Source organism: Somniosus microcephalus, chromosome 9 (assembly GCF_052327205.1).
Source record: "Somniosus microcephalus isolate GS21.2 chromosome 9, FLI_Smic_1.0, whole genome shotgun sequence".
Classification (NCBI taxonomy): domain Eukaryota; kingdom Metazoa; phylum Chordata; class Chondrichthyes; order Squaliformes; family Somniosidae; genus Somniosus; species Somniosus microcephalus.
The window spans coordinates 220,304,196-220,325,049 of NC_140995.1; the positions used below are offsets into that span (position 1 = coordinate 220,304,196).

The following is a 20,854-nucleotide window of genomic DNA, read 5'->3' on the forward strand; positions in this document are numbered from 1 at the left end:
GGAACTTGTCTGTTGCCCAGCTCCCCTCTCACCTGTAGCCCCCCCCCCCCCCCCCCTCAAGTGTTGCTGGATGCACAAAAACCCCGTTAACCCCAATTCTTAATTGAATTTGCTTATTTTCTTTTCGGCGGAGAGCAGGCAAAGGAGAGGGAACAGTGGCGAATCCCAGCTCGGCTCACCTCTCTCCTCCACGGTGTTCTCCATGCCCGGGTGGCCTTGGAGAGGGAACAAGCGATGTCTGCCGGTAGGCTTGAGGCCTTCCGTGAGACTGGTGGAAGCTCCCGCGTAAATAACGGCCATGTGCAACAGGAGGTACTGGAGGAATTATAGCCCGTCGAGAATCCGTGCCTTCAATGAGGAGAGGGTAGGAGACCAAATTGGGGAGAAAAATTCCACTGAGTGGGGTGGAGGAAAGACATTTTAATGCTTTCTGGTCGACAAAAATAATTCCCCAGAGTTAACGAAAGCAGCGAAGGTTGTGTGGGGGAGGCCAGTTCCCCGTTTGTGTTACCAGGCAATGAGCAGGTTGGTGCAGAAGCGTTTCAATACTGGGATCAGGATCTGCGCTGAGTTAGCAGGTCTCAGCCAGAGTATGAGTGCGAAGGTGGGCCGAAATATCCCTGGGTTATGGAGGGGAAACTCCAGATCGCTATCCAGCCACTCCTGCTGGAAGCCGGGTGAGGAAAGGTGCAGGCCTGAGGTGGAAAAACAGTTTACAGTGGCAGATGGGTCAGTGACTGGAGGACACAGATTTAAGGTGATTGGCAAAAGAACCAGAGGCGAGATGAGGAAACATTTTTTTTACACAGCGAGTTGTTGTGATCTCAAATTCTCAGCCTGAAAGGGTGGCGGAAGCAGATTAAACAGTCAAATTCAAAAGGGAATTGGATAAATACTTGAAGGGAAGAGATGTGCAGGGCTATGGAGAAAGAGCCGGGGGGAGTGGGACTAATTGGATCTTTCAAAGAGCCGGCACAGGCACAATGGGCTGAATGGCCTCCTTCTGTGCTGCATCACTCTATGATTCTGGCACTCACCGTTGAGGCTCGCACATAAATAATGGCCCCTTTTGGAGAAAGTAATAGAGTGCAATTTCCCCCCCTTCCCCCTCCCCCACCACCTTTGAAACAGTAACCCAGTAAGGAGTCAATAACTTTCAGGACAGGGGCAGAGCGAGGGGGGAGGGAAAAGGTATAAATAGAAGACAAAGATGCAAACTTAGCCACTGTAATAATTTAACATATTTGTCAGGGATCCAGCACGTACTGTCTCTTGGTCAGTCTGCCGACACTAGGCTCCTGTATGAGAGACTGTAAGGTATTTATATGTCTTCAGCGTTTGCCGCCCCTTTTGTCTGAGTTTGTTTGAGAGAGAATGCTGAGAGACAGAATTAAAGAGTTTTAACGTGTAGATTATACAGATTAACATGGTCGCTCCTGCTTCCTTACATGGTTTGGCTGCATTCTGTGCAGGCAGCCTAGTCACAGAGCCACAGCGCAGAAGGATTACAGCTGAAGTGCGAAGCCCTTCAGACCACTGCTGATTAGAAAGGGGGAAAAGACTGAGGGATTGAGAAAGAGAGACGGCGAGAGAGAGGACAAACAACTTGAGAGCAGATGTCTTGGCTGGAGATCGGGCAGCAAAAACACAATTACCATTGATCCACGCCCCAGAAAAAGCCCCCGCTCCCCCTCCCCCCCACCCACCCCCACCCAACCACTGCTGCTTCCATGTGGCTGAGCCTTTACTCGTGCGTGAACCCCCGCCTGACAGCACCCCCCCCCTCCACTCCCTGTGCCCCTGTCATCTGCTGTATCAGATGTTTCTTCTCCCCCATTGTTCTCCCTGTTTGTAGGCACGCTGCCGTTAACTAGTTCAAGACGTACAGATCTGTAACCCTGTCAGACTAGGTTGGCTTTAAGTTGAGTTGACGAGACTTAAACTTAATGGTCCTTTTTTTTTTCTAACTCTCTATTATTTCTTCATTAATTGAAAGATGTTATTGTTTTTCTGGAACCTCGTTATGTATAATAGCCCTCTCAAGGGACTGGATATTGTAATTAAGCAGTGGCATTGAAACCCGTGCAGTCAGATGTTTTTTTTTCTTTGCCCGAGAGAGGGTGGGATAGGCAATCTACTCCCAGGCTCTTGTCAATGCTGCTCAGAAATGCAAGGCCAGACCTCGGACCTTTGATTTTAATTTTCTTCTCCTGGCCAATATAGAAGAGGCGGACACCTAGGTCATGAGTCTTTCTTTTGCACTCAGTTGAGCCTGGGCCCTATCCCTTTAACCTCCTCCAGCCCTACAATCTGTTGATATCTCAGCGTTCCTCCAATTCTGCCATCTTGCTTATCCCCGATTTTTAATCGCTCCACAATTGGCAGCCATGCTTTCAGCCGCCTTGGCCCTAAGCTCTGGAATTTCCTCCCTAAACCTCTTCGCCTCTCTACCTCTACCTCTCTTTTCTCTTTTAAGATGCTCCTTAAAACCTACCTCTTTGACCAAGCTTTTGGTCACCTGACCTGATGCCTCCTTCTGTGGTTCGGTCAAAATTATTTATTGAAACTGCTCTTGTTTAGCGCCTTGGGACGTTTTGCTACGTTAAAGGTGCTATATAAATGCAAGTTGTTGTTGGAACTGAGTGTAGTATAAAGGAAATACAAGGATCGACTGTACAATATAGAGGCAAATACAGATTGCCCTGCCCTTTCTACATAGCTTTTTTATATTCTTTTTAAAATACTATTCAATTTCCTTTTAAAAGGTGTTTATATTCTCTAGCCACTTGTAGTAAAGCATTCCATGTTCTAATACCCTGCCATGGAAACATTTCCTCTTATTTACCCCTTTGCTCTCCTAGTGCTAACCCTAAGTCTATGTCCCCTTGTTACTGATTTGCCAACCTGGAGAAACAATCTTACAGTCACCATTTTGCCCTCTCAAAACATTTCACCATTTTGAAAACATCTTTTAGGTTTTCCCCCCTAACCTCTCTATCCCAGTGAAAAAAGCCTCAATTCTTTAAGCTTCTCTTCATAACTATAACCCCCACCCATTCCTGGTATCTTTCCAGCAAGTCTTTGCTGTACTCTTTCCATGGCTCTGATCTCCTTCCTATAATGGGGTGCCCAGGGCCGCACACAATGCTCCATCTTGGGCTTAACCAATGTGTTGTACAAATTCAACATCACTTCCTTGTTTTTTATCTTCAGTTCCCCCGGGCTGAATTTTGCCGGTGCTCAGAGTGCGGGTTTGGAGGCGGGTCCGCTGTCAAAATCACAAAGGTTGACAGCGGCTCAGTATCCCGCTGCAAACCCGCCTCCTTGTCAGTTTCCCAAGTGTCGGGTCTGTCATCCCTGAACAGACCCGATACCAAGCGGCGGGTCAGCCAATTTAGATTGTTAATAGCTTATTAAAAGGTAGTTAGGAACCATTTCCCCATGTACTTACCATTTTACCAGGTTTTCAACGAGGTTCCCAGAGAGCGGCTATCACGTCAGGTAAGTATGTCGGGTTCTCAATGACTGTGGATTGCTGTGAATAGGTGAAAGCTGCAATAGTGATCCAAAAACCACCATTTCACAGCTGTTCACTTCCCAATCTTAGAAGCTGGAGCATTAATGATTTGGAACCCACTTTTGACCTTTATGCACTTTTGAAGTGTTTGGAGTAATCTCTCTCTCCACTGTCACCTCCTTGGAACAACTTATCTCAACATTGACAGATTACTTCTGTCATCTCAACCTCACCTGCCATCTATTCCATCAGCATCGGTGCCCTTGAAAAAATCTCACCTTGGTCCTCAGAATCCCAACACGATCAGCCCCAACACCAGCATCACCGGGCACACCAGCATCACCAACATCCACACCAACCTTCTCTGCAATCAAATGATGCTGTACTGGACACAGGGCATCATTACCCATGCACATTGCTGCCCGGGAGGCCAGGGGTGGCCTCACCATGCCCAGATTTGCTTCACTTAACACTGTACACCCTGGCTGCCACATGATGCACCAGGTTGGCACCACCCCACACCAGCACCATAAAGCATCCTTACAATGTCCAAGCCATTTCTTTCGCACTCATCACCATTGGGGGGCGGGGGGAAGCAAAGTGGTGACTAAGGATTTCAATGCTTGACACCACATTAACAGTAAGTGTACACGAACATTGATTAAAACACCCAAGTACCTACCCTTGTGTGCTGCTAGTTGGTATGATTGGACAAGGATGAGGGTGAGGGTGAGGGGTGGCTAGTGAGATGGGGAAGTGATAATGTAGATAGCGAGGGATGGGTGGAGGTGCAAGGTAAGTTGGTGTGAGTAAGGATGTGCAGGAGTAGGGTAGGGAAGGCAGAGTGATGGGAATGTGATGAGAGGCACAGCAGGATGAGGTTGAATGTGGCTTTGCAGTAATGTTTCGTGATCTACTGAGATCATTGAAAGGTTTGCGCCACTGCAGCCTGGTCCTCCTGACAACATCCCTGCATGTGTCCTCCAGTGCAATGTGCAACCAGGCTGCGTTGGTCTTCCGGGGAGGTCTCTTCTGCCCATGGGAAGGGAAGAGAACCTCCCTGCGTGCTGTGACTCCCTCCATAAGCATATGGAGGGAGTCATAGGATAGCCTGGGTGCAGCCCTGCACCTCTGTGCAGTCGTGCACCTCTTTGCAGTGCTTGTCAGTGTTTGCAGCCCCTCAATGCTGTAGAACACTGACAGCACAACTGCCAACATCAATCTGGACATCAGATGACGTCATCAGACCCGCTTCCTTTTAATTGGCCGGGAACCTCACAGGGCGGGCTTCACAAGCCCAATTAACAGAAAATCACTTGGAGGAGGCGGGATGAAGACGGGTGCTGGGCTTGCGGCTCCTGTCTGCTCCGGCCGCACCGGACTCGCCACGGCTGGCAAAATCGCAGCCCCTGTGTATAAAATTCAGAATCCCATTTGCATTTATTATGGGCTGTTCCACCTGCACTCCCACTTTCAAAGATCAATATGTTGGTACCCCCTAGATCTCCCTGTTCCTCCACGCCGTTAAGAACCTCGTCATTTAGGGTATGTTTACTTCAGTCAGCCAGGACAGGGGTGACAGGCGAATGGGACGTATTGCGGGACAGGATACACACGCTGGAGTTTTGGGAGGGCGGAGGAAAGGAGGCCACTAAGAAGACCATTAGGCTCATCAGGTCTGAGGATGACAACGACACGAATAAGAGTTTGGTGATGGAAGGGCGGTCAGTGTTGCGGAGGTGGAAGTAAGTGGCCTCGGTGATGGACAGGTCATAGCATTTAAAGCTGAGCTCCGGGTTGAACAGAGGGCCAGGATTGTGAATGGTCTGCTTCAGCCTGAGAGAGTTTCTGAAGAGAGGGCTGAAATCAGTGGCAGGGGTCGAAGACGATGGCTTCAGTCTTTCCAATGTTGAGGTTGTGGCTCACCCAGGACTTGATGTCGAGCAAACAGTCAGGCAACACAGAGGCAGTGGAGAAGTCGAGAGAAATGTTGGGAGAGGTAGACTTTGTAATCACTAGCGTACGTGTGTAAGCTCACCCGAGGGACAGTATGTAGGTAGGGAACTACCTGAAAATCCTGAAAATCTATCCTTGGGGCCCCTCTTTTTTTTCTAGATTTCAGCACGATAGGGCAGCAGCTCACAGAGCAGCAACATCAGGTACTAATGGAATGTATAATGGAGGAGCTTGTGCTTCTGACTGAGACAGCTTTTATATTGTTCCCAGCTCTTGTGGAGCCGGGATCCCAAGTGATCTGTAGAACAAGTGGCTGACATAGATGACCTCTCTTTCCACACATATAATACCATCTTAATTGTTGGAAAATATACTTCTGTAAAGGTGGAAACAGACAACAATAACCCAGACGTCATAACGTTGGTGTTTTTTCTTCACACAAAGAGCCAGGCCTAGACATCTTGAGACTGTATTGTGTTGAAATGGGTCATTCTGCCTGCCAGGCTCAGTCTTCAGTCTCTCAGTACCAATGCTTTCTTTTGGCTTGAAATTTTTTTTTTTAACTCACCCTTTTAACCCGTTCATCGCCCATTATCTGCTTCTGGGTTGTTCGGACTTTCGTGGTATTTAGTTACCGCGGTAACTCGGAGGCGACTAATTCAGGCCAAGGTTCCTAACCAACGCATTCAATCGCAGAATCCAAAAGATACTGAGGCAATCATTTACAAAATAGAGGGAAAGGAAAAATCCTGTGTCAACCCTGCTGTAAAAATGCTTGCTGTGAAAGTCTTGGGACTTTAGAACAACCACTCTGCTACTCCTGAAAGGGTTGCTAAAGGTTTAAACACTTGCAACACAAGCTTTCCCCACCTCTGTTTCCTGGAAGCCCTCGAAGCCTATGTGTTGGAGTAAGTGAATAAGGAGGGCATTTTGTTCAAGAGTGGAATGGATACCTTTTTATGAGACCGAAGGTGTGAGGAGAAAAAAAATTAGAAAAGGAGAAGACTTTATTCTGTGTCCTGTTAAAGGCACCAGTGCTTCCCAATGACCAAATTGTGTGGAAAGTCCAGGTAGCTGACACGTTTGTTGAGTTGGGGCCTAGTCATTGATTCCATTATACTCAGGCTTTTGATGAAGAAGGCCCTTCAGCCCAATTCAGCCCACAGATTAAAGGCAGTTGGCAAAGGGGAGGTGAGGAGAATTTTTTTACGCAGCGAATTGTTGTGATCTGGATTGCACTGCCTGAAAGGGTGGTGGAAGCAGATTCAATAGTAACTTTCAAAAGGGAATTGGATGTTTAATTGAAAAGAAAAAATTTGCAGGGCTGTGGGGAAAGAGAAGGAAATAATTGGACAGCTCTACCAAAGAGCCGGCACAGGCATGATGGGCCGAATGGCCTCCTTCTGCGCTGTATAATTCTGATTTTATCTCATTCTTTCAGAACACCAGCCATACCATCTTCCCATTGCGGAGACCAGCCCCGTTTCTTAAAGGTGCTGCCCTCAACCACCCCTTTGCTGGCAACGCGCTGATCATGATGTGACATTCTGTATCAATGCCACTCACTGATGCTCTGTTGAGGGCCGCAACCCAACCAATGTCTTGAGTCACTCTTGGGGATGCTGCACCAGGGACTGATGGGACATGTCTGCGCCTGCAATTCCCACCAAGAAGCGCAATGATTTCAATCGTCCCATTGTGGGCAGTCGCCAAGTGCAGGACAGATGTTTACACAAGAAGAAGAAAATAAGCTACCAGTTCCATTAGATCGTTGCCTTTGACTAGCTGTATACAAGCTGGGAGAGCCCCCATCCCCAGCCTGCGCCGCCCCCCCCCCCGCCCGCCCCCGCCACCACCTAATAGCATTCCCCTTGCCGACCTGTTCTTCAGAGCAAGGCAAGAATAAAAACAAAAGCAAAATGCTGCAGATGCTGGAAATCTGAAATAAAAACAGAAGATGCTGGAAATACTCAGCAGGTCAGGCAGCATCTGTGGAGAGCGAAACCGAGATAACATTTCAGGTTGATGACCTTTCATTAGAACTACTGAATAAGGAACCTTGTTGAATCCAAACTTGGGCAATAATTCTCAGCCAGGAAGGCCATGGATGGAGACCTAGAGGTACAAGGAGCAGTAAAACTGTTGGGGGCACAAGTGACGAGGAGGTGGGCCATAAATGTCCGAGGTGTTATTACAAGTACCACTGCCAAAATAGTATAGTAGATACTTCAGTAACACCGTGCGCATGTGGATGTGTGTGGAGAGGGTATAATGGGTTGGACTGACTACCACTGGAGTTATTAAATGACTCCAATGTATATGTCCTGACCCAGCTCCTGGTTGCTCTTTGCCTGTTTCCTGTTCCATTCCTCTCCGCCACATAACTATCTTTTTATGCAGTTCTCTCCCTCTTGTCCGTAGACCTTCCGCTTACCTTTCCTGGCTCTCCCCATCCCTATTTTTCCCATTCCGATTTAATTTGGCAGATGTGAATGGTGGAAAAAGTCTTTTGGATGAGACGTTAAACCGAGGCCCCGCCTGCCCTCTCAGGTGGACGTAAAAGAATCCCACGGCACTATTTGGAAGAAGAGCAGGGGAGTTCTCCCCGGTGTCCTGGCCAATCTTTATCCCTTAACAAACATCGCTAAAACAAATTATCTGGTCTTTATCACATTGCTGTTTGTGGGAACTTGCTGTCTGCAAATTGGCTACCGCATTTCCTACATTACAACAGTGACTACAATTTAAAAGTACTTGATTGAAACATAGAAACATAGAAGATAGGAGCAGGAGTAGGCCATTCGGCCCTTCGAGCCTGCTCCGCCATTCAACGAGATCATGGCTGATCATCCAAACCCTAGCACCCAGTCCCTACACCGACAGCCATCCCACCCAAGCCCTATCCCCGTAACCCTGTAACCCCACGTATTTAATCCCCCCTAACACTAAGGGCCAATTTTTATCATGGCCAATCAACCTAACCCGCACATCTTTGGGTGTAAAGTACTTTGGGACATCCTGAGGTTGTGAAAGGCGCTATAGAAATGCAAGTTATTTCCACAATTCTGTTTCATGCTTCCTAATGTTCTTACTGTACCACATGCTGCGTATAACACATGCATATTATGCAGAGTATAACACAATATTATGATGTGTTATACTGTATGGCACTGTATCATTCTGTGCTGTCCAATGGCCTATATATCTCTATAAATAATCTAGGCAGGAATTTTTATAAGTCAGTTTTTAACACCTGTGATTTTATTTTTCTTAGAAGATGTTACTGAAGAAAAACTGTGGAGCTAAAACAAGAATTATTAAAATTCGAGTGAGTATATCAAGTCATGCTTTAATCTGCAGCCGCTGCTCCCTTCCCCACCCCACCCCACATCTTTGTGCTTCACTCTAGGCCTGATTTTAACTCCAGGCACATTCGGGGCGCACAGGAAACCCCTGTGAAGAGTTCAGTGTGAGGCCCCGGGTCGTTTTAACTCCCGGGCCTCATTTGAATAGTTTTGATCTGTGTCCCGCCCAAAACCGAGGGAGTTGGGTTTGGGGAATTACATCATGGTCTGTGAGCAGGAGTGAGAATTGTGCTGGGAGCTGGATGCCGCTGGGGATCCAAAAGAACGGCCTTCAGCCTAAGGAGAACTTTCTTGATCAGTACGTTTCCAGCCCAATGAGGAAGGAGGCATTGCTGTATCTGGTTCTGGGGAATGAGGTGGGTTAAGTGGAGCAAGTGTCAGTAGGGGAACATTTAGGGAACAGTGATCACAGTATCATAAGATTTAGACTAGCTATGGAAAAGGACACGGAGCAATCTAGAGTAAAAATACTTAATTGGAGGAAAGCCAATTTCACTGGGTTGAGAATGGCTCTGGCCCGGGTAAATTGGAATCAAAGATTGGCAGGCAAAACTGTAATCGAATAATGGGCTGCCTTGGAGATAGTTTGGGTACAGTCGAGGTACATTCCCACGAGGGGGAAAGGTAGGGCAACCAAAGCCAGAGTCCCTGGATGACACAAGAGATAGAGAGCAAGGTGAAGCAGAAAAAGAGGGCGTATGACAGATGTCAGGTTGAGAATACAAGTGAGAACCAGGCTGAATATAGAAAGTTCAGAGGGGAAGTGAGAAAGGAAATAAGAGGGGCAAAGAGAGAGTCTGAGAATAGATTGGCAGCTAACATAAAAGTGTAAAGTCTGTGGGTTGTGCAGTTAATAAATACACAGACTTCAGAAGTAACAAACAAAACAGGTCTTTACTATTCGAAGGTCCAGGCGAATCTGCCCAATAACTCCTGGCACAACACTTATATACTGGTGTGGTCACTATCGGTATTACAGTATACAGAAGCCAAACAAATAGTGCCACACCTAAAGTAGTTCCCTTAAAGGTGAACGGTTACATTCAATAGTTCCCTTAAAGATAGACGGGTACATACACTACAATCCTCCCTTTTTAGCTTATTACTTACAGAGTCCCCGTTAAACATACATATCTTCAACTTCCTATAAAACAAATTACAGATATAATCTCGGTGGAGTCAATGTCATATAAAACAATTTACAAATATAATCTCGGTGGAAACAGTTCACAGGTTCAGTCTCTGCGGAAACAGTTCATAGATTCAGTCTCTGATCTTGACTCGTTCCGAACAACATTTCTTTGGTGTAGCCGGATTACCTGGCTAGCGTGACTCCTCCATAGCCTTTTTCTTGACGTAACAGCTTGAACCTTCGTCCTGTTGAACCAGCAGTGCGGACTTTTACAACCAACTGGCTGTCTTGACATTTTCCAGATTTTCAACTAATTTAGCTCCTTTCGTAATGTCCCGCCTGGAATGGTAGAAGTGCTAATATTTTAGACAGTTATTATCTTCTGCTTCTTCTTTTTCTTTTCTGCCTTTTTGAAACTCTCGGAGCTCCTTTCTCGGCTGCCAGCTGTAGCGCCACCAACTCTCTATGTTCCTTAGACCTTAAGTGCTTCCTCCGGATTTCAGCACTTTGAGAGTTTTCATCACAAGCTGGGCAGACCACATCCTCGTAATATTCAGTGTCACTCAACAGGTCATGGTAATATTCGGGTTCGTCCTGAGTTAGGCCAGCGAGAGAGACTTCTTCTTCCTCCTCACCCGTCTGGACGTTAGCTGACGGTGGTTCCTTCCCTAAACATCTTTCTTGAAAAGCCTTCTTCATGCATTCATATTCATCCCGCTCTTCCTGGGTTATCTGCCATTCCTTCACGACGGACCTCATTTGTGAGTTCAATACCTTCCTTTCCATCGGTAATTGCGTTATCAGGCTATTTAACCCTTCTACTGAAGTAACAGTTTCCACATTCTTCTGTTCACCTTGACGTGATTCAACGTACTTTTGGCATCCTTGCAAAATTTGTATTGCCACCTCAGCTATCTCCGTGACTTTTGAGAGCTCCGAACTCGTTCCCCCTGAAGATTGAAGCTCGTGTTCAGATTGTTCCCCTTGCAGAGTCTTGTCCTTCAGCATATGAAGGAGTTGGCTGACCGTTAACTCTTCCCTGGGAACACGGTGGATCAGAGTCTTCTCCATTTCCTCCACCTCTTTTTCCAATACTTCCACCTTACGTTCCTCTTGAACTTTGGCTTTCAGCGCTCGGAAAAGTTGCGCCCTGATGCTCTCTAGTTCATGTTCAGGGACCATTCTTACAGTGTCCTGTTCTTCCACTGAAAGGATTCCCAGTTGAATCTGTTCTTCAAGTTGTTGAACCTCGGTCATTGCCGCCTCATATTTGTCTTGGGTGTCCTTCAATGTTTTTATAAGTTCTTGGACATCCTGTCTTTCATGCTCTGCCATGATTTTCACCTCTAATTTCTCATCTATGGATGGATCTCCTACCGATGAGTCTGTCTTGGCCTTGAGCTCATCAAGAATTTCCTGCAGCCTTTGGACTTCTTGCTCATGTTCAACCTTTAGTTGTTCATATGCTTCTACTGAAACTAGCTTTTCGGAGGCTGCCGAGTTAACCCCCTCCAGAATTGTAGCCTGGGCCTGTTCATACTGTTCTTTCAACTTCTCACACTCTGCTTGTAAGGAGTCGTAGAGAAGAACTGGAATAAAATCCTGGCTCCCTGAAGATTCCTCTTCCTTTGGTTCATTCTGTAAATATTCTAGTTCCTGAACAGCATCAGGGGAATGTGATTGGTATTTGACCACGATGGCTCTATGGTCGCTCTCTGCTTGAGCTAGCTGTCTCTGTAGTCTTTCCAGGTTCTCCCATTCGGTGTCCCAGAACCTTTCCATATTTTTCATCTCTTGTACGAGACGGTCACTCAACTGTTCTAATTGTTGTCGTACTTTGACATAAGTTTGCGTCCGAGCTCGGTGTTCTTCCGTTATGGATGAATCCTTTGCTTGAACAGGCTCAGAATTCTCTGTCAACCTGGAGTTCTGCTCTGCAGCTTTATTCTTCTTGGTACCATAAGTCCTTCTGCATGTCTTCATTTTCTTTCCCATCGTCGGCAAGTCCCTTTTAGCTTTGTCTTCCATATTCGACTTGGTCTTATCATCATCCATTTCAGAATCTGAGCTAATAGCTTGCACCGAGTCCTCCCTCATTATGGCTTTTAGGTAATGCCATTCCATGTCTATTTTCTTAATCCACTCCCGTCCTAGAAGTGGTGGTCCTCCCTCAGGTAATACGTACAAGTTCATTCTTGGGTGTTCTTTACCCCTATCTCTCACCTTGACTCTTATTTTCCCCACGGGGTATACGTTATGCCCCGTGTATGTCTGTAATACGAACTTGGTATTTCTTAAAGGTATGTGAGAGAATAGCCAGTGGTAGTCCCTTCGGTTGATGACTGATAGAGCTGATCCAGTGTCCAGCTCCATTCTTACTTGGACTCCAGCTATTTTTAGTATGACCCAGATGGCCTGTAGATCCGTTTCTTTACCCACATTGTGGATTCTCAGCCTACCCAGCTCCTGGTTGTTTGGGTCTAAGTCTGAATTCTGTTCGTCTGAACTCTTCTCAGCCACCTTGTGTACCTTGTTGTACTTTTCTTGTGGTGGCTTCCTTTGATTATTGGTCTTTTTCCCGGACCGGCATACCTTCGTGATGTGACCCAGTTTGCCACATTTCCTACACTCTTGGTTCTTAAACCAGCATTGATTCTGGTCATGCGTTGTCTTCCCACAACGGTAGCATTTTGTTGTGCTTGAAGTAATTTGGTCCACCCCGAGTGCCGCCGCCTTTAGTTGCATTTCCGCCGTTCCTTTCGCTGCGGCTTCGTGCGATGCAGCTATAAGGACAGCCCTGTCCAGTGTGAGGTCGTTCTCTTCCAGTAGTCGCTTCTGCGTCCCTTCTTTGGACAATCCGCATACGAACTTGTCCCGCAGCGCTTCTGTCAGATTCCCTCCGAACTGGCAGTATTTCGCTAGCCTACGCAGTTCGACCAAGTATTCCGCATTGCTTTCGTCTTTCTTCTGCGTTCTTGCGTAGAATTTGAATCGTTCAGCCAGCATCAGCGGTGTGGGGTTCAAATGGTCCTTCAGCACAGCCACAATCTCTTCGAAGGTCTGATCCGCTGGTTTATTTGGTGCTATTAGATGCTTCAAGAGCCCGTATGTTTTTGCCCCCATCGAGTTTAGCAATGTTATCGCCTTGTCGTCTTCCTCTATTTTGTTGGCTTCGCAATAGATCTCTATGCGTTCCACGTACGTGGCCCAGTCTTCTATTTCCGAATTAAAGTCGTTAATATTCCCTCGCTTAGGCATTTTTCTTCCCTTGGGAGCAGCACCAGTATTTCTTTAAGTATTCTTATTTATTTGTTTGTTTCTAAGATGGCGGTTTTCCCGCGAAATCGGCGGTTTCCCGCTCTTTCCTTCTCTCCCCGCCCACTTCAATGGCGGTATGTCAATCAAGATGGCGGTTTTCCCGCGAAAATGGCGGTTTCCCGCTCTTCCTTTCTCGCCCCGCCCACTTCAATGGCGGTTTCCCGCTTCTGGCGTCTTCTCCGCCTAATGGCGGCTTCCCGCGTTTCTTCCCGGTGGAAGGGGTACGCTTCCCCCACAGCGGACAGGTTCAGCCGCTGGCTGGCTTCCGCACAGCTCCCCTTACTCGGCTATGTCTTTTCCTCCCGCCCGCACGGCTCTACCGGCGCTGGGTACACCCCGTTAACGGAGGACAGTTCAGCCGCTGGACTGGCTCTCGCGCAGTCTCTCTCTCCATACCCGGCTCTGTCGCTCTCTCACCCGCACGTTCGGTGCTACCGGCCCTGGGTACCCCGTTGGTGGAGAACAGTTCAGCCGCTGGACTGGCTCTCGCGCAGTCTCTCACCCCGTTTTCGGCTGTGTCTCTCACCCACTCCCGCACGTTCGGTTTTGCCGGCTCTGAGTACCCCGTTGGTGGAGAACAGCTCAGCCGCTGGACTGGCTCCTCGCAGTCTCTCTCTCCGCACCCGGCTCTCACCCGCACGGTTCCCGTTCGCCTCCCCAGCCCTCTCGCAGACCGGTGTTTCCCTCCCCGGCTGCGGCTGGGTTTCTCTTCCCGCGCCTACTCGCAGGCTCAGCGCTTCGTGGCTGCGGTCGCTGCCCGGATTTTTCCCGCCGATCGCGGTCCGGCTGTCACCCGACGCCGTTGGACCCGACTTTTGGCCGGCACAGCTCCCCCTCGACCGAGGTCGAGTGCTCTGCCCTTATCCTCCGGATACTTCTACACCTTCCCCTACTCACAGTCTCTTCGGCCGCCTTGTTCCCTGCTGATCGGCTCACTCCGCACCGTGGTAGAAGGGTAGTCAGTGCCTGTTGCTAATGGAAGCTTTTGTTGCTAAAGTCTTCCCCTTTCTCCTGCTGCAGCCTCGTGTTTTCTTCCAGCAGCACGACGAGGGCGGTTGCCTCTCTTCGACGCTCTTCTTGCTTTGGTAATCTTGCCACAGGGTACGATCGGACTCGTCGCCACTGTAAAGTCTGTGGGTTGTGCAGTTAATAAATACACAGACTTCAGAAGTAACAAACAAAACAGGTCTTTACTATTCGAAGGTCCGGGCGAATCTGCCCAATAACTCCTGGCACAACACTTATATACTGGTGTGGTCACTATCGGTATTACAGTATACAGAAGCCAAACAAATAGTGCCACACCTAAAGTAGTTCCCTTAAAGGTGAACGGTTACATTCAATAGTTCCCTTAAAGATAGACGGGTACATACACTACAAAAAGGGAATCCAAAAGTCTTCTGTAGGCATATAAATAGTAAATGGGTAGTAAGAGGAGGGAGGGGTGGGGCCGATTAGGGACCAAAATGGAGACTTACGCATAGAGGCAGAGGGCATGGCTGAGGTACTGAATGAGTACTTTGCATCTGTCTGTACCAAGAAAGAAGATGCTGCCAAAGTCACAGTAAAAGAGGAGGTAGTTGAGATACTGGATGGGATAAAAATTGATAAGGAGGAGGTACTAGAAAGGCTGGCTGTATTTAAAGTAGATAAGTCACCAAGACCGGATGGGATGCATCCTAGGATGCTGATGGAAGTAAAGGTGGAAATTGCGGAGGTATAGGCCGTAATCTTCCAATCCTCCTTAGATACGGGGTGGTGCCAGTGGACTGGAGAATTACAAATGTTACACCCTTGTTCAAAAAAGGGTGTAAGGATAAACCCAGCAACTACAGGCCAGTCAGTTTAACCTCGGTAGTGGGGAAGCTTTTAGAAACAATAATCCGGGACAAATTTAACAGTCACTTGGGCAAGTGTGGATTAATTAAGGAAAGCCAGCACAGATTTGTTAAAGGCAAATCGTATTTAACTAACTTGATTGTGTTTTTTGATGAGGTAACATAGAGGGTTGATGAGGACAATGCGGTTGACGTGGTGTACATGGACTTCCAAAAGGCGTTTGATAAAGTGCCACATAATAGGCTTACCAGCAAAGTTGAAGCCCATGAAATAAAAGGGAGAGTGGCAGCATGGATACAAAATTGGCTAAGTGACAGGAAACAGAGAGTAGTGGTGAACAGTTGTTTTTCAGACTAGAGGAAGGTTTACAGTGGTGATCCCCAGGGGCCAGTACTAGGGCCACTGCTTTTCTTCATATATATTAATGACTTAGACTTGAGTGTACAGGGCACAATTTCAAAATTTGCAGATGACAAAAAACTTGGAAGTATAATGAGGATGATAGTGATAGACTTCTGGAAGACATAGACAGGATGGTGGAATGGGTGGGCACGTGGCAGATGAAATTTAATGCAGAAAAGTGCAAAGTGATACATTTTGGTAGGAAGAACGGGGAGAGGCAACATAAACTAAAGGGTACAATTCTAAACGGGGTGCATGAACAGAGAGGCCTGAGGGTATATGTGCACAAATCGTTGAAGGTGGCAGGGCAGATTGAGAAAGCGGTTATAAAAGCTTGTGGGATCCTGTGCTTTATTAATAGAGCCATAGGGCAGGATTTTCATTGGGCCGTGGAGGCAGGATTCGAGGCGTGCGGGGGGGGGGTTAAAATCCCGAAATCGGGGGTCCCGTCCCCATCCCGCACTCAACCCGCCTCCATGCCAGTTTCAAAGGAGGCGGGTACCCGCCCCGCACTGGGAACCGCCTCCCCGAGGCGGGAAGGGGATTAGTGCCAATTAACTGCCTGTTAACAGGTAGTTAACAGGCAGTTTTTAGCCTAATCCTTACTTTTAATGTTGAAGTGTGGGATTCCTGGCGGCTCCAAACCACGCCAAGTTAGAGGAGGCGGACCGTCGGGATGAAGGGCTTGGCGGGGTCGCGATGTCCGGTGTTCAGGTGAGTGATGGGTGCATGAGTGCAAAGGTAAGTGTGTTTGGTGTGTGTAAAGTGTTTAAAGAAGTTTTACATACCTTACCTTTACAGCCTTCCTTCCTTCAGGTCTCGGGAGTCCCTCATCTCACCGGCACAGAAAGCAGAATGGCTGCGAGCTGTCAAAAATTGCAGCATTCATCTTTCTGTTCTGAGGCGATCTCTAAATCATCCTGAGAGGAAGGAATTAACTTAGAATACAGATTATCAGTGTTTGACAGCTTCAAACAGCTGTGAAACACTGGTATTTCATCTGTCAAAAGGTCTTCACAGATGAAATTTCAATATGACGTCACTTGTTGCCGGGTGGCCCTTAATTGGCCTGCTGAGCGCGCTGGGCGGGCTCAACAAGGTCAATCAAGTCTAAATCGCGTGGGTTGGCTAGAACTCGATGGAGGCGGGACTACAACCCCAAAAGTTATAGTCCCACCTCCTACCAGACTCCTCAATGAAAATCTAGCCCATAAAGTACAAAAGCAAGGAAGCTATGATGAACCTTTATAAAACACTGGTTCGGCCTCAACTGGAGTTTTGTTTCCAATTCTGTGCACCGCACTTTAGGAAGGATGTGAGGGGGAGAAATTGGGTGAGTAGTGCCACCTGTTAGCGCCTAAAGAGGTAGTCAGTGGCTGTAGCGCCACTGGCTGCGTCTCCGGCGACATTCAGTAGGGGCGCTAATGGTGGCGTTAGGCATTTGCGCTGCGCCGCCACCGATGACGTCATTGGTGTGCGCAGCGCCCCATTCGTGCCCCGTTCGCGATATTTGGTAGCGAACGCCGCAGTTGCGCCGCTCGCTACCCGCGCCCGGTTCACGGGGCCTTACTGTGCCGGCAGTGGCGCAAGTTAAGGTGGAGGTGCGGGGCGGCCGCTTTTTCGGCTGCCGCCTGCCAGCACCTCCGTCCCCGGCCTCCTAACCGCCACCCCGCGGCATTGCTGGCTGTTTCCCGAGAGCCCGGCAATTCTCCTTGGTGCCGGGCTCATTTGCCGGCACTCGCAATCGGGGATCGCATTGTTGCAGGCACCTCCCCCTTAACAGTGGGAGGAAGACCTGCAGTACCGCAGCGTGCCGTGCCGCAGCATGTGGCGCTGCAGCACGTTGCGCTGCGATAATCAGTTTCAGCGCCCTAAGAGGGGCGTGGAGCGCCTCGAGCCTCGCCCCCGTCTCCCTCGAGGGGCACTGAAACTGAATTTCTGGCGATCGGTATCACTCCGATCGCTGTGCTAAATCCTGCGCTCAGGCGACTTTTGCGCCACTTTGGCGCCCCAACCCAATTTCTAGGCCTGAAGGTCTTAGCGAGGGTGCAGAAAAGATTTACAAGAATGGTTTCAGGGATGAGAGACTTCAGTTACGTGGATAGACTGGAGAAGCTGGGGTTGTTCTCCTTAGAGCAGAGAAGATTGAAAGGAGATTTGATAGAGCTGTTCAAAATCATGAGGGGTCTAGACAGAGTAGATAGAGGGAAACTGTTCACATTGGCAGAAGGGTCGAGAACCAGATGACACAGATTTAAGGTGATTGGCAGAAGAACCAAAGGCGAAAAACTTTCTTACGCAGCGAGTGGTTAGGACCTGGAATGCACTGCCTGAAAGGGTGGTGGAGGCAGATTCAATCGTGGCTTTCAAAAGGGAATTGGATAAGTACCTGAAGGAAACAAATTTGCAGGGCTACGGGGAAAGGGCGGGGGAGTGGGACTAGCTGAAGTGCTCTTGCAGAGAGCTGGCACGGGCTCGACGGGCCTAATGGTCTCCTTCTGTGCTGTAGCCATTCTATGATTCTAGGAAAAGACCTACTGGTCCATGCAGTCTGTCACACACAGTTGGATGTCTTGTGCATCACAATACATGCACCCCCCCACCCCACCTCCCTCCTGGAAACCATGTAGTCTCCTGGGAGAGACGAAACACCAGATAAAAACAGATTGAATTTGGTGCAGATTTGAGCACCTGGTTCTCTCACCATAGCTGCTGCCTGACCTGCAGAGTATTTCTAGCATTTTCAGTTTTTATTCAGGACATTCTAGGGCTTGGGGCTCTAAGTTATGAAAAGAAACTCAGAGAGCTTTTGAGAGGGGGAGGTGGGCAAATTTGTTTCACGTCATTAGAGCAAAACACAACATGCGCATAACGCAGAAAACAATAACCGCATTAAGACCTCACAGTAAGACCTATGAGTTTGGTAAATCAGTAATGAAAGGCGGAATAATGCCCGGAATACCGGGTAACTCTCTGTGGCAAAGAGCTGCCGAGGGACCAAGATCTGACCTCAGGCAAAGCGTAGGGCACCAGAAGTAATGAAAGAGCAGTGCGCTCTAGGTAGTTCCCCTGACTTGTTCTTCTTCCAGGAAGTTAGTGGGTTGGTGACTTCCTGTGTTTTGAATAGTCAGCTAACTCAGGTTCAACAAAACAAAAATTTGCCAGTAAGATACAAACTGAACCAATGTGGTGTAAACTGAGATTGCTGGCAACTCAAACTGAATGAAGCACATTCCAAAGTTTGCATGTTCGCTACAATATGGAAGGTACAGATTTTTATTGCCCCCCCCCCACCCACCCACCCTTTTGATATTGCATTCGCTCTGAAAATATATGGGAAACAGATCCATCGTGTGAGCACATCGATGATGAAGATAATTTGATGGAGCACGCAATAGAGCAGAATATTTATAAAGAGTAACATGATAGACTCTGGAAAGTATTTGAAGTTACAAGAAGAGTCAACCTAAAGCTAATACAGACAAATCTATATTTGGAGTCATTGAGCTGGCGTTTGTCGGTGGTTAGCATTACAAGTGAATGTTCGAGTCTCAGCGATTGAACATTTTTCACATCCACAGTGCAGGGAAGACTGTAGGGATTCCTCTGTGTGACCTGGATAAATTCATGCCAAGTCTTTTAGAAACCTCTTAGAAACTATTGGAAAACATACGATGGAGCTGGAATCACAGACAGGAAGAAGCAGAGGAAAACTGGTCGTGCAGGAGCTGATTCAGAAATTCTTTGAACCTGAAAAACCAATAGAAATTTCAGCTGCTGCATCACAAGATGGCATTTGAGGTCGATGCTGCTGCAAAAGTACGATGGCCAGTCACGTGTAATATAAGAGCAGGGAGGTTATGCTTGAACTGTATAAAACACTACTTAGGCCACAACTAGAGTACTGCGTGCAGTTCTGGCCACCAGATTACAGGAAAGTTGTGATTGCACTGGAGAGGGTAAACAGGAGATTTACGAGGATGTTGCCTGGGCTGGGGAATTTTAGCTGTGAGGAAAGATTGGATAGGCTGGGGTTGTTTTTTTTGGAACAGAGGAGGCTGAGGGGAGACCTAATTGAGGTGTATAAAATTATGAGGGGCCTAGATAGAGTGGATAGGAAGGCCCTATTTCCCTTAGCAGAGAGGTCAATAACCAGGGGGCATAGATTTAAAGTAATTGGTAGGAGGTTTAGAGGGGAGTTGAGGAGAACTTTTTTCACCCAGAGGGCGGCGGGGGTCTGGAACTCACTGCCTGAAAGGGTGGTAGAGGCAGAAACCCTCATCACATTTAAAAAGGACTTGGATAGGCACTTGATGTGCCGTAAACTGCAAGGCTACGGACCAAGAGCTGGAAAGTGGGATTCGGCTGGATAGCTCTTTTTCAACCGGCGCAGACACGATGGGCCGAATGGCCTCCTTCTGTGCTGTAAATTTCTATGATTCGATGATTCTAACCTCCTGTTGCTTGGTGAGACCGCACCTTGAGTATTGTGTGCAGTTTTGGTCACCTTATCTGAGGAAGGATGTTCTTGCCATGGAGGGAGTGCAGCGAAGATTCACCAGACTGATACCTGGGATGGCAGGAATGACGTATGAGGAGAGATTGGGTCGATTGGGCTTATACTCGCTGGAGTTTAGACGAATGAGAGGGGATCTCATTGAAACTTATAAAATTCTAACAGGACTAGACAGACTAGATGCAGGAAGGATGTTTCTGATGGCAGGGGAGTCCAGAACCAGGGGTCACAGTCTAAAGATAAGGGGTAAGCCATTTAGGACAGAGATGAGGAGGAATTTCTTCATCCAGAGAGTGGTGAACCTGTGGAATTCTCTACCACAGAAAGCAGTAGAGGCCAATTCATTAAATATATTCAAGAAGGAGTTAGATATATTTCTTAAGGCTAAAGGGATCAAGGGATATGGGGAGAAAGCAGGGACAGGGTACTGAATTTAGATGATCAGCCATGATCTCATTGAATGGCGGAGCGGGCTTGAGGGGCCGAATGGCCTCTTCCTGCTCCTATCTTCTATGTTTCTATGTTTCTATACTTGTGCACCACATTGATTCAGTCACACAGAGTCAAGATATGCCTGGATGAAAAAGGAGCTGTTAAGCTATACAGGGTTCACTCAGTTTATGACTGGCTAAACTACAAGCTGTGAATTGCTCTGCTTGCGGAACTCTTTGAATGATTGTCCTTTATGAATGCAATGATCGGGCTACAGGCTTGTGACTTGATGGTGTCCTATCAAGACTAACGGATCAGGATACAAAAAGCAATGGAAAAGCAGCTGGAAATATTCAAAAGTGCATTGGGCCATGCCA

At 47.8% G+C, this 20,854-nt stretch overlaps 1 protein-coding gene across 6 annotated transcripts in view; it reads left to right on the forward strand.

Annotated features, from left to right (window-relative positions):
- Positions 1 to 20,854, forward strand: part of LOC147113078 (uncharacterized) — a 157,873-nt gene that overhangs the window by 94,564 nt on the left and 42,455 nt on the right. For 2 of the 6 annotated variants that reach the window (XM_085997924.1, XM_085997922.1), the window contains exon 4: positions 8,748 to 8,801. The exons of 2 other annotated variants lie outside the window; for them this stretch is intronic. In XM_085997924.1, the coding sequence (XP_085854050.1) occupies positions 8,748 to 8,801 (54 nt within the window). The remainder of the gene's footprint in view (positions 1 to 8,747; positions 8,802 to 20,854) is intronic. 2 more of the 6 variants (XM_085997925.1, XM_085997923.1) reach the window with 1 other exon arrangement.